We start from the raw sequence: 14,324 nt of genomic DNA on the forward strand, positions 1-14,324 counted from the left end.
GGGCGCTGAGGGAGCCGCGGGCGGGGCCGGGCGGGCTGAGGGGCAGCGGCGCCGCCACGCCCCGGCCCCGCGGGCGCTATCGCGGGGCTGCAGCTGCGGCGTGAGGGGAGCCCCGATAGCGCGTTCCGCCGGCCGAGACCGGTGAGAACGGAGCAGGACAGAGCCGGGTCTGACCGCGGCCCGCCCCGGTGCCGGCCCCGCGCCGCGGGGTGCGGGTCCTTCTCCCCCCTCAAGTGACAGCAACCGCGTAAGAGCTGGGAAGTTCCCAGGGGCCTCCCAGCGCTGCGGGATCCTGAGCGCTCCGGCGGAAAAGGAGGTGGAAGGGTTTTGTGTGAGAGGCAGGGAAGAAGGGAGGCTTCCAGCTTGATCACCCTCTTGGTTTCAGCCGTCTGCCAGGCACTGCAAATAGCAACAGATACGGAACTATAGCTCAGATAACCACAGAGCAGTACAGCAACGGCATCCGAGCGGTATCCTCACCGCGTGGGCACAGGGCTCCACGAGCTCAGTTTGCGGTGAGGGCAGTTATGGAAGTGCCAAGAGCTGCCCCGTGATGTGGAACACGATGGAAAACGTGCCCTGGCTTCACACAGCACATCTAAAGTCAATTCAATGTTCGGAACAAAGAGTTAGGAATAATTCCCATTGTACAGGGGGGGAAATGAAGGCACAAAGATCAAAAAGCCCTGCTCAAGCCCAGCATGGAGTGAGGGGAACCACCCTGGAGGACAGCAAATGGCTCAGTCTCAATGTCTCTGCTTAGGAGGAGAAACTGATACAGATGAGATCAATGGGGCCTTGTGGTTGTTTTACAGATGACGCCCACAGATCATATGGAAAATGAGACTTGGAGCAAAGCGTCTCAGAACGTGCTGTACCAATGACAAAGCACAGCTACTTTTCTCTTGTTGGGCCTCCGGTATCTTTAGCTTTTAAAACACACACACACAGAGGCCTCTTCTCCTTCCCTTTTAAAGGCTGAAAACAGAGACGAGAGGAGTCTTTGCAGAAAACAAAGAGTCTGCAGTGGAGGATCAGCTACAAATCATAAATCCAGGAGCCAGAGCACAACTCTTCCATATGGACCTTTATGAGTCTATACTAGAAACGACGGCAGAAGCAGCACAGCCTCCTAGAACATGAGTTCTCTTCCAGCTGTATTCACATGATGCAGCCCATTGCTACAAAGGCACTTTTACAAGTACCAAACAGAAGAAAGCAAACGAGTTATTACATTACATGGTCAAGACAACCCAGGCAGCACCAGGTCACACAGTGCCCCGGCCAAGCCGTGCGGCTGCGCTCGCTTCCAACCACAGCCACTGCCTGTGATGCTGGGGAGGGGGTTTGAAAGTTACCTTTGTCTTTACAAAGTGACTACGAGCAATGAAGTGTCGCATCCCTGCTGCATCCCTGCTGCTTCTCATCAGCTGCTCAGGATTCCAGTGTGAGGAACCCAAGGTGTGGGTTTGCTGTAACCAAGTCTTTGCTATCAGCCCTGTGGCACCCCTGAGCTTCACTCAGGTTCCATTGGCAGCACCGGTAACTGACCTGAGCCCTGGAGCCTCCCTGCCACCGTCTCGCTGTCCCTTCCTTTCTCCCATCATGGTTAGTTCTCAGCTGGATGGAAGCAGGTAACAAATGTGACCCAGGGAGGGGAAGAAAAACAAGAGAGAGAAACCCTCCCTGCATTCAGCCAGCCCAGGAATGCCAGGAATGCTGCTGCAATCCCAGGTTTTCTCATTCTTCCCATTCCAGCTTTATTCTATTCACAGAATGGGTCTCAAAGTCTCTTTTAACTCCAGTCTCAAAGCAGTCTCTTGGTCTGAAGAGACACATGATGGATTCCTTCTCCCAGGAAGAGGCACTTCTAAAACCAAAGCCATTCACCTCGCTGCCTGTGTGACTGCGGTTGCTCCAGTTTTTCAGGTACTGGTCTTTGATAAGGAGTTTAATGGCACGAAATATGGAAGTGGCCTGACTGTGGATCAAAGGTGCCATCTGTGATCCTGCCACACACATCCATGGAAGTCCCTTCACCAGAAAATACTGCTTGTGAACCCAGTGCTCTCCGTACAGTGGAAGACGTTAACAGAGGAGTGATTTGTGTCCCTTGGCACCTGCTGGCACAGACTCATCCCTCCGAGCTGGTTTCCCGCAGTAGGTACTGTCAGTTTTTAAACCGGCAGCAGGATGTGAATGTTTGCTCTGTGGCTTTGACTTTGATTAGGTTCCAAGTTATCCATCTGCACCACACAAACATGCATTTCACGTGGAAATCCAAGCTTTGCAAAGGTCTCCTCTCCAGGTCCTCCAAGGGGAGCATCCCAGGAGCGCTGCAGCGAGTGGGGGGGATGAAGGCACAGTTCCCTTATTCCTCATGCTTGGGTGGTCTCAGCACTAATCCCGTCCTCACGTGGAAGAGAAACAGCCCCAAGGGGCACAGGGCTGGGGTAGGCTGGGGCTTGCCTTGGCTCCTGTAGAAATTGCCACGTTCCAAATCCCATCATCTACTTCAATACATTGATGTTGACTCAAGTTTGTTCAGGCACAGAATAAAGGCTACGATTGGCCACGCAGTGCTGTGAGGATGGCAGAGCCAGGAGGAAAAAGAAAGGAATACGAGTATTTACCTGATAAAGTCACAACAGGTTTGTGTTTCTGGACTGGTCTCTTTACTGACCAAGCAACTCTGCTGCTAAATGTCCTGCCCACAACTTCCTGGTCTCACACTTGGGCATCCACTGGGAAGAGCTGCACACAGGGAGGGGACGATTGCCATGGAAGGACGCTGCCATGGAAGGCTTCTCGCGGCAGGAGCAGGCCTAGGCTGGCCTCATCCTCCTCCTGCACCCCAGGTGGGCTGCTCGAGGGCTTTGTTTGAAGGCAATCTCCCTCCTCAGCGTGCCCATGGTCCACAGCACTCATTTGGGAGACTTTTAATCAGGTCTTGACGCATTCCAGCCTTTCAGATACATTCCAAAAGTAATGACACATTGTCCTACACAGATGGAAGGTGACATGAATCAGTGGTGGAAAGGAAGCTAGGAACACTGAGGCAGACACTGTTCAAACTATAGAGCAACTTAAAAAACCCCAAACACATTGAACCTGTATTGCCAAAATAAGCACGAAAGACGTTACTTTGCTGTCAGAACGGAGAACGCTCAGACCTCCAACAGGAAACGTATGGACATGCAAAAGGAACACACGATTGCCAGGCTCAAGGAAAAGACCACAAAACGAGACAAACTTTGGAAACAGGGTGTTGTGTGTTCTACGATTACACAGACTTGGAATCAATGATACAGCTGCAGGATTGCTGCACAGTTCTGCATGCAAGACTCAAGCAGTGCATGGAGTGGAGTCCCCCCACCACCCGTGTCACCTCTGGCATATACAATCCATCCAGACCCACGTCAGAGGCAGAGCTGAGCCTCCCCCTCAAGACTAATCAGGTGAAACTAGAACCCCTTCAGGTTAGACCTTTGCTCCATGCAAAGAGCCTTCACACCAAGGTGTTTGACATGTTCAGGAACTTGCATTTGGGGGAAGCTGGACTCATTCTGCAGAGGAAGCTCAGGGTGATAAATACCAGACTTGCAGCACATTAAAATACGACTACTTTCTATGTTTACTCAGCAGTCTCTGTTACTTCTGCTCTGCAGTGATACAGAACTAAACCCTCCGCTTACGTTTCCCCACACAGACACAGCTGTAAAGTGCAGTGAATGCTTTGGTTTCCTCAGCTAAAGAAAGCACTTCTAGAACGGGGTCAGCCAAAGAGGGGCCCCACGTGCTCAGGGACACACTTTGAACACATGATGGTCTCTCTACCCGCAGAGACAAGCCACGAGCTACTCAACAAAACCCATTTCACTCTGGCTGAGCAGTGAATCTTAAAGCAGTTCTGTCATGGCAATGACTTGGGAGCCACGTGGCAGAATTCCACAGCAAGCAAGGATTCACTGTTAAAGGAGTTAAAAATCCCAGGTTTAGGTTTACATTGTAAGGAACAACCGAAGAAAGAGCTGGCAAAGCACGGAGCAATTCAAACCCCAACCACTTCCAGAACCTAGAAACACCTGAGAACCGTCTCATGGCCACAAACCCAGGAGGGTGGGGGGGCTGCAGGAGCACGCGTCTGCGCAGAAGCAGATATAAAGGTCATGTTATGTACAGTTTATTTCAATAAAGACATAAGACAAACAGCGTAAAGATGCCCAGATGCCCTAAAGATAAATACATTTAAAAGATTCTCATTAAAATGAATCCATAGTATTTCTTTCCTGCAAGCAAAATACCTTTCTTTAAATACAAAAAAAATCAGTATTCTGAATTGCAAATGTTTTCACTTCTTTTGCAGAAAATCTGCCATGATGGTTTGCTTTTTAATGAAGAAGGATTTTCCACAAAACAGGCTTGCTCTACATGCTAAGTTCTTTAAACAGTTCAGTGACACAATGTGCTAGCTACATACACAACAGAGAATATAGTAAGAAAACACTCAACCTGATGAAAAGTTAAAATCTTCATTAATACACTGGAAAAAGTTGACATAACTCATGCCTTTTAAAATCAAAAATACAAAAATTAAATGTTTTCCTAAAAAGATTTTCCTTATTTTAAGGACTCATTTGAAAATGAAGCTGCATGTAATTTGTACAATAAAATTGTACAAGTAAACAGGTAATATACATAAAAAATTAATTGACATACTTCTCCATTAGCAGTTGTCCACCTTTAATTTCCAATACTGTACTTTCTGAACAAGCATACAAAATATCAAACTTCTCTTTAGAAAAAGTGCCGTTCTGTGACATCTCTTACACAAAACCAGTCCGAGCCTGGGGCGTGTTCATGCGGTCGGAGGCGTCCAACGTCTGCAACCTAAACCCTCTGTGAAAAGCCTCCTGAGGAGGAGATGGACTCACCACTAGAACCCCCCGGCCCCTTCCCAGGGAGCGCAGGGCTCACGGCGGCAGCGAGGGGCTGCGGAGCGGGGGTACCCCGGGGTTGTGCGTAGCTACAGCCGGGTACCCCCGCTGTGCACACAGCTCCACACCCCGCGCAGCGCCGGGCGACACCCGCACCACCAGACACATCGGCAACAGCCCAGCACGGCAGCCTCGGGGGAGGCAGGAGGCAGCAGCGACCCAGCCGCCCGGCCCCGGGACGTGACCGCGGCAGGGCTCCTCTCCAGACCTGCACCCACAGCATCGTCTGAGGTATTCCTTGTCCGTCTGTGCCACCGCGAGATACTGTCTGTCCAGCGCACGGGCCATCAACGCTTTAAAATATTCTGAATATTAGTAACTCTTATATCTTCTTATCTAGCCAGTCTCTTGATTTTCTGAAAAGATTCCAACTACAGTAGAATATTACAGAAAGAAAAGATAAATGCAGGGTGGGTTTTTCTCCTCTTTCTAAATGAAACTTACGTGGGCTAAAACTAGAGAGTATTTTTAAACAAATATACAGTATGCAGGCAGACAAAGCAGGAAAACGGCCATCAACTGTTTAATAAAAAACTAGGAAAATTTGGCTATTTCCAGAAAAACTATGAAGCGCCTCAACTAAAAGGAATGCATAATGAAATTCTAATCTAATACAGGTCAAAAACGTAAAAAGGTTATAAACCTTAACAGGAAAAATAAAACAACTTTTTACTGGCCATTCCTGTTGAAATGAGAATCTTAAAAGTAACAGAAAAGTGGCTACAAACCCACTTAGAGCACCGAACAGAGAGAAAACACGAGTCCATTTTCAATCTCTGTTATATCATAAAATCCTGTGTTTCTACAGGTCAAACTGCTGGTGGCAGAAACAGAATTCTTTATAAACCGCAGATGTCCTGGACATACAAAAACGTGTTGGAGTTGCACTAGTTCTAAAGACTCTTCTGTTCTAGCCTACCCACGGGCTTGTACGGTGGAGTACTGAACGTGTTCAACCTCAGCCATAGAAAGTCTCTTCCTGTAACCCTTGATTATTGTTGGGCACCAAAGATAAGAAAAGCAAGACGGGGTACAAAAATGCAAAATTTCAACAGTAATGGCAATGTTTTGTTTTAGTCCAAAAGGGTCCTGCATTTTCTCCCCCTTCAGTAATGAGGCAAAAGGCTTTAATCGGGGGGTAGCAAGTCATGCAAGCGAAATCTGTCTCTGATGTGAGGTCGGACATCTTCATTCTGCAGGGAGGGGAGAGAGGAAACAAAGGTGCAGGTTTCAGGACAGACACATCTATAAACCCCATTACTTCAACAAGGTCAGCTTTCTACCACCGGCATTTTAATACAACAAAACATAAGCAGTCTCCCACTGCCTAAAGGGGCCAACAAGAAACCTGGAGAGGGGCTTTGGGCAAGGGCCTGTAGGGACAGGCCAAGGGGAATGGCTTGAACTTGCCAGAGGGGAGACTGAGCTGAGCTCTTAGGCAGAAGCTCTTCCCTGTGAGGGTGCTGAGGCGCTGGCACAGGGTGCCCAGAGAAGCTGTGGCTGCCCCATCCCTGGCAGTGTTCAAGGCCAGGTTGGACACAGGGGCTTGGAGCAAGCTGCTCTAGTCTTAAAATCCATAAAAATACCTAAGAGAGATAACTAAGGTTTTGGGCAGTGGGTGGGGAAGAGCCACCTCAAGGAAACACTTACCAGCTCTACAAGTTTCTCCAGAAATGGAATCAATTTTAGGAGTTCATTGTCATTTTTATCCATGAACCAGCTTTCTATAGGAATTCCATTCGAAAGCTAACATAAAGAGAGAATAAAATCATCAATGCATGGTTTATACTTAATTTATCTAAAAATATAACTTGTGAAATGGCACTTTGAGGAAAAATGTTTCCAAGCTGAAGTTTATTAATATGTATTTTTCCTCTGAAGTTTGCATTGAACTTCACTTCCATAATGCCTGCTTCCTTTGCATACCTCACTACACAGATTTCCACCTCAAAGCTGAAACAGAACTAGCTCTCAAAGCTCTGCAGATCGGAAAGGCTCTGGTGTTCTGAGACACTCTTACACTAAAGCACTGGTGGATGCTGTCTGTGTGTGTGCAAGTGAGGCTGAGCCAAAGAGCTCTTTGTTTTGCTGCTGCTTTGATACAGGTGAGACGCCGGGGATCCCTCTCTGCATGTCGTCCCCAGCGTGCCAGGCTGCCTGGAGCAGGGATGTAGCAGGCTGCTGGGAATGTCTCCCACACAGTGTGTAACCCTGTGTAACCTTCAGCATGAGCCATTTTCACAGCTGGGGTCACCTCAGCCATCTGACCCTAATCCCTTCACTAGCATTAAGAAATGAACTCCATGCTAGAGACCAAGCACCAGACTTGGCAGCCTGCTGGCTTCTGCCAAAAAGCTAAGTGAGAAGTCAAAGTGACGGGTTACGTGGTTCATCAGAGAAGTCACTCGGTTTGCACTTGATCAGCTCTTCACTAAATATAAGAGAAAGGCAAGCAAACCTGGCTGCTTTGTTAGGGTTTGGTTCACAAGCCATAAGGAAGCTGTTAAATCAGGCTGTAGTGTTTCACCTCTGCCCCGGCAGCACCGTCCTCACCTGGTAAGCAAAGGCTTGCGGTGAATTGTCAATGATGATGGTTTTTGAAAGGTCTCTACCAAGAATGTTTAAATCCTTGATGTAGTTTCCTTGTACACAAACACAATGCTCGCGGAAGAGTCGATGCCTGCAAGTAAAGCAGAACACTAATGAATGAGACCAACTTACATGGCGTGGGGAAGAGTTAACTCCGCCAAACGTTAGCCAGTGTTCTCCTCCTCCCATCCACCAGCTCCTTTTAAAAAACTGTCCCCTTTTTCCCATTCTCTTTTGAGCTTTTTCCCAGTAAAATGACCATTGAAGGTGATTTTACATCATTGTGCAGGCAGCTGTTTGTATTTACCCAGAAAAGCTCCACTCGGATGCAAGCAGTATTTGTGAGCAGGGCCCTGCCTTCTAGCCTCTTGTGATGGGTCAGCACAGGGACCCAGGATACTCAAATGGTTTTGCAAGGCCCAAAGAGCCGAGATTCATCCTGCACAGGAGCCAACTTATTGGCTTTTATTGTCCCTTCCTTTTGCTGTCACAGCCTGAGGCCTCCCCACACCATCACGTGCCAGAACACCACGCACCAGAAGTGTCCTATGTTACCTCTGTTTGCAAGTAACCTATTTCAGTTCTTAGAACCTGAAAAAAGCCTCGAGGCCAAAACATTCCAGTGAGTTCTTCCTTTCCCATTAGCCTACTCCCTTGTTATTTATTACAGAAGAAATGGATGGAGAGACTAAAAGGACCCAGTTTTAAAAAATACCAGGAATAACACATTACAGAATATCACTATAATTTAGAAACAAATTGTAAACCAGACAGATGTGGGCTCTCACGGGGTCGCTTCAGCGTGCAGTGTCTTTAAGGCTGCTTGCATTTTTAAATGAAGTTTTTAGAAGCTGCACACAGCGTGCTCAATTTCAGAGAGGGGCTGAGTTCCTAATGTTGCTATGGAGGAAAATAAGCTGATGCCTTGGCAGCAAATGAATTTAAATATAGATTCTGAGTCACATGTGTGGAGCGCTGACACATCTACCTTGAGGCTGATGCCAAAGGGAATCATGCCTCCGTGTCAGCTTTTCGGTGGCACATGAATCACAGCTAAATTCATGCATCACGTGAGTCTTTCTGCAGTTCTCAGAAGACTCTTTGGCTGTGTATTTTATTACCATTTTCCTGCTCTAAACCCAGTCCTGAATCACACATATTAGGCTCTTGGAGGAAGATTTTTAACACTACGGATGCACACTAGGACATGCAAACACCTCCCTTGACACGCATCCCCTCTGGCCCTGTGATGCAGGTAAGCTCAGACACTCCCAAGACTGGAGGTATCTGAAGCCCAGTTTTAGCTGCCTGCTCAAAACGCAGTGGCAAGCCAGGCTACCAAAGCCAAAGCAGGATTCTGGTGTGCACGCCATGTGAAAACAAGCAGTGAGATGACTGTTCCTGGATGAAAACCAGAAAACAGTTTATCTTCACACTCATCCAGAAAATGAGTTACTATGTGCCCAGACTACTCAGTGAAAACAATGGATGCAGCCACCATCTCTGTCCAAATGGTTGGCTTATTATGTGTATAGTTAAAACCAAGTCTTTCCTGACAACTATTACAATAAAATGCTGTGGTGCCATACCAAGGGCAGCATTTACACAGGCCTGGCTGTGACCAGTTTATTCCCTTACTGAGGTTACTCTGCACAGGTGAATCCCTGAGAGAAATCCTATTTGGGTTCAGCTTCCCCATGTAACATCTCACCTCCTAGATAGGAATAACAGGAAGAATCTCATCCAGCAGAACATCTTTCTGCCCTAAGGAGCTGTTCTTGCAAAATGCCAATCACTGCCAAGCAAACTCACTATTAGGAAATGAAAAACTAAACCAGTTCCAATAGAAAACCCACAAACAAATTACTTTGTGAGTAAGCAAGAAAACCATGCTGACTGTAAGGATAACTATACAATTCACAACTTACAAGCAATCGCTCAAGTTTGAGTAGTTCAGACTCAGGGAATGGCTATGGGGTTTGGCCCCAGAGGGCAGTGTGAAGCTGCCTGGATTCATTCTACCCCCAAGGCAATAGCTCAATCACTTCATTTTTCTCACTCTCAAACCAGACAAACCCACAAAGCCTCAGTTCAGTGAGACACACGCCATCAGCACACGCTTCAGCACACTGGATAGGAAACAGCACTTAGTTTGCTTACAAACACCAGGTACATTCAGTGTTCTGGGTTTACCTGACCAGTTGCTTTTTAGGGTCTAGTATGTTCAATAACTTGTCTGCATACACCTTCTTAGAAGCGGTAAAAAGAATGATCTGTGGATTCAAGTGGGAAAAGTAATCATTTTGGGTATAAGTATGTGAACATAATTTGACAATGAAATTCAGAGGTAGTATCTGATCGGTTTTACCTCATAAATCTGAGACATACGTTCCAGGAATTCTCGGAAGAATGGCCTTAATCGGACATAAACCTGCAGCAGAAATAGACTTTAATGAAGATTCAAAACACCTCAGCTATCACCTGCACTAAGCACCAGTTTGTAAAGACAAGGTCAAAATGAGCATCATGAACAAGGTAAACAGCAAATACTGACTTCCTATGGAGTAATAACTGAATTAAACCAACACTGCATTAGCTTGCAGCCCAGGCAGCTCTAAGTGAAAGCATCAGCTGATAAAATTAGGCTTAACAAATTCACTGGAACATTTGGTGGAATTAGAAATAACTTCAGTTACAATCTAAAAGTTGGACAAAAAGCCAAAATGAAACTGGTTGCTTTGAGCAGACATCCTGAACGAGCTTCACCCGTCGGGCAGCACCAGAGCAACTTTCAGCTGATGTGTGCCAGCACAGAAAGGATATTCATGTCTTCCCTGCACACAGATAACAGCTGCTAATGGTAGTAGGTAGAGAGGATGGTATTTGGTTTGGAGATCTTCTTCAAGGGCTTGATTTCAAACTAAAAAGCTTATCCCCCGTTACGGAAGAAACACAGATGTCACCTCAGGAACAGCCTCTTCAGCATCTCTCCTACAAACTCTCCTGGCAACCAAAGCGGGCAGCAGAGTGATCTGCCAGTACTTCAACTGCTGCTGATGTAAATAAACCCATTTTCTGTGTAATTTATTGTTCCTTTTACAGCTGGATGGAATTGTATCGGTCACAGCAGCCAGTTACATGGGTTTTTAGAATCACTGCATTAGATCAGAGATCAGCGACGGCTGCTCAGGCTCCTCAGTGGTGCACACTGCTCCTGCCTTGCTTTTTAGTTTGGTTTTTTAGTCCTGGGATAACTGCAGCATCGTTGTAAGATGTTCTAGTTGCGATTACTGCCAGGCAGTTATAAATGTGCATCTATCTTAACACAACCTCTACCTCAGTATCAATCTTTCTCTAAGACAGTGACGTGTGAATGCAAACGAGAAATCCAGGAAACCCACTTTCCTGTTAGAACCTGTATTTCTCATTACCACTTGCACAGACACACACTTCATTTAACAGTGCCTTTGGTGCAGGCTCGCTGCTCTGTCTTCTCTGGCTTGTGACACTGGCACAGTGTAAGGCAACGACATCACTACCCCCAGCTACACCGACCTGGCACAGAACTCTGACCCAAGAAGAAGAATTAAGTAAGCAAAGCAGAACAAAACACATCCCTCCCTGCCATGAGTAAATGTGAGAGATTACTTTTGAAAATAGAAGCCTAATAGTAATTTTCACTGGTTTAATGACTGAAAGTTTGTCAACAGCAACACACGCTGTCACCTGCTTCAAAGTCACACTCACAAATGCACAACGTGCATGCAAAGACTCCTCACAGTTCTGTGGCAGGTTTTCTTGGTTATTTTTCTTCCCCCCCAAACGATCAACTCATCCCACTGTTTCAATGGCAACAAAACCTAAATGTGCAAAATCCGAACTGTCAGTGTCTTCCTTGTTCAAAATCCACAAGACTTGAGTTTTTTCAAGGTGGAACTGGAAGGAAACAGTATTCCTTTCCTGCATTAGAAAACCTGAACAAGACAAGTGTGTTCCACTTGGTGTCAAAATCCTTGGAATTACCAGGCAGAAGTGCCTGAAGCGCAGTCAGCTGTGGCTCTTCAGGGGCCAGAAGCGTAATTCTAGAGGCTCTACTGAACTAAAATGAAGTTATAGAATCAACTGGGTTGGAAAAGACCTTTAAGATCATCAGGCCCAACCACTGAGTGAATGCTGCCAAATCCACCACTAAACCATGTCACTAAGGCCACATCAACATGAGACCAATCCCCACCTCACTACAACCTCCTTTCAGGTAGCTGTAGAGAGTGTCTTCCCAACCTAAGCCCTGATTTCTTGGTGGATGTGCCAAAGATACACCAATGCTTCCTGGCTTCCAGATCCAAAGCTTCATGGCTCTTCTGTTATTTCCAAGAAACAGAGAGGGGGTCACTTGAAGGGAGAGCCAGAATTCCCAAGCATTGCTTGCTTCATTCCACCGCAGTAACAAAGTAAAGCAGTTGAGTTGTTGGTGACAGCGAGACGGAGCATGTGTAACCCTGTATTCAGTAACTACAACTGACCTATGGACTTCCAGAACATCTTTCAAGGATCACAAAAGTCAAAGGGAATTATTCTGAGGTAGATCAGTAAAGATGCACTTCCAGTGAAGAACAGACAGGACCTGCCTTTTGACTACACGCAGGGAGCAGGGAAGGCAGCTCCAGAGCGGAACAAATGGATGAGACAATCTCGTACCTGGGACTTGAAGTCAGCAACAGAAACAAACCCTCTTTACCAAGGAAAAAGAGATAAATTGCTTCAGAAGATAAGCTGCTTATCTTACTTATGTAAAGTAAGACAAAGAGTACAAAGTCTAAAGTCTACAGCTGAAGAACTGTCATTGGTTTTTGTTTTCCAGTCAGATGTAAGGCAGCACTTAACAGATAACAGTGTTTAAGAAAACTTCAGCTGTGCAAAGACTGGATTTTTACTAAGCCCAAAACTTAAACACTGCCTTAATTTAGAGACTTTTTCCTTCAATGCAGAAAACAGGAATAAATTCATTGCCTCAGAAGCCTGACCTAAGCAAGCCCAACTGTGCCCATCTCACAGCTAGCTTTTTTAATAGAAATCAGCTATGTGACTCAACTCAAGGTTTAAACCCTAGGTGTCAGTGCTGGAATCACAGTAACACGGTCATTTTTCAGTTGGCAGAACACTGCTCCACGCTCAGATCTTCTGCATAACTCCAGGGAAGTTGTGAGAAATCACTTGGAGCAAACAAGCCCTTATTTTTAGAAACCTTTCTTTAAAACCAGACCATCACCTGCAATCACTGAAACAAGCACCAAGAGAGCCGAGCTCCTGGACGTAAAACTTGTGCTTGACTCACAGGCCAATGGAGTTTGGCTGGATTTTATAAGAGATCTTCTAGAACCCGAGTCAGTCTGGTTCTTATCATTGCAGCATCCTGGGATGGCCAGTTCTGGAACATCTTTTCAGGAAAGTGCCTGGTTTGCCATACTCCTGCTGCAAGAGCACTGGCTTCATGCCTTCCGATAGGTAAGGAAATGGAAATGCTATGAACCCAGGCTCCCATTTGCAGTATTAATCAGGCCTGATGTGAGAAAGAGCAGATATTCAGCAAGAAAACAAATGCTGTTCTATTCATTCTTAAAAAGAATTAATAGAGAACTGTCCAATATTTCTGGAAAACCTATATTGAAGTGGTACATAATACTAATGGAAAACATCTTCAGCAATGTCTCTTCCACATCTTGTATCTTTTCAGTGGGATATATTACGCAATCCTTTATATATAGTAACTTGCTGGCTTCTGCTTTGCTCGGACAGCTCAGTGGCTGCTTCTCTGCTGCCAGCTGAAATTACTGCCAAAAGGAAACGCAGAGATGTGAAATCAGCACAGGGCTGGTCCAGAGGTGCTGGTCAGACTGATAAGCAAAAGAAATACGCAAGAGAAAGTTTTATAAGCTGGTAAACAGCTATTCACTGACTAAAACCGCTAAGAAGGGTATGAAATAACAAATTGCTTTCCAACTTTCATCACAGATTATTTGGATTTTGCAAATTAAACCCTAGTGAAAGCTGAACTTAACCGTATCCTTAAGATACTCATCTTGCTTATTAGCTGTTGCCTAGTAAGAGATGAACGTTTGTCAGTGTCTAGTGTGACAAAAAAGCAGCAAAACCAAACAGTGACCAGAAGAGTGTGCCTGAAGATAGCAGCTGACTTTCTCAGGCCTGCAAGAAGCTACTGTTCCTCAGCAAATCCAGGCTGGACTCCAGAGAGAGCTAAGAGAAAACTCCAGGACCCACACAGTAGCTGTACTGTGCCAAGGGCTATACAGGCTTGTGTACAATGCCACTGAATAAAGCTTTAGAAATATTGTAAGTCACTCTCTCCATTGACTTCAATTTCCTAAAGGCAAAAGCATAAACACACAGTCACTAACAGACTCAGTTATAGACAGAAAGTACTTGAATCATACTGAGATCTAAGAGAAGGAAGGAAAAAACTGAAGCTTTAGTCTTCCTGATTCTGTTAGCAGTGTCAAGAGCCTCTAAAGAACTACTTCTAAGGCTCCTTTCAAGGTCATCCTGGGAAGAAACTGTGCATGGCCATCACCAACTAAGCGATAAGATAAACCCATGTTTAAAGATTATTCCAGATTCCAAAGGGGTTTATATGCAACAGCAAAGAAAAGCACTTTTAGAATCAGGAAAAATACCTGGACAAGTGTCCTTTTAAGGTGCCTGATGACTGTCTCATTCTTC

At 45.9% G+C, this 14,324-nt stretch overlaps 1 protein-coding gene across 1 annotated transcript in view; it reads right to left on the reverse strand.

Moving 5' to 3' along the window:
* Positions 1 to 112: 112 nt before the first annotated feature.
* The window catches only part of CTDSPL2 (CTD small phosphatase like 2), a 40,367-nt gene continuing 26,155 nt past the window's right edge, over positions 113 to 14,324 (reverse strand). The window contains exons 10-14 of the mRNA XM_080626502.1: positions 9,955 to 10,017; positions 9,780 to 9,859; positions 7,551 to 7,677; positions 6,648 to 6,743; positions 113 to 6,190 (exon numbers count right to left, since the gene is read on the reverse strand). Coding sequence (XP_080482628.1) covers positions 6,125 to 6,190; positions 6,648 to 6,743; positions 7,551 to 7,677; positions 9,780 to 9,859; positions 9,955 to 10,017 — 432 coding nt within the window. The 3' untranslated portion in view covers positions 113 to 6,124. The remainder of the gene's footprint in view (positions 6,191 to 6,647; positions 6,744 to 7,550; positions 7,678 to 9,779; positions 9,860 to 9,954; positions 10,018 to 14,324) is intronic.

This window comes from Psittacula echo (assembly GCF_963264785.1).
Source record: "Psittacula echo genome assembly, chromosome: 10".
Classification (NCBI taxonomy): Eukaryota; Metazoa; Chordata; class Aves; order Psittaciformes; family Psittacidae; genus Psittacula; species Psittacula echo.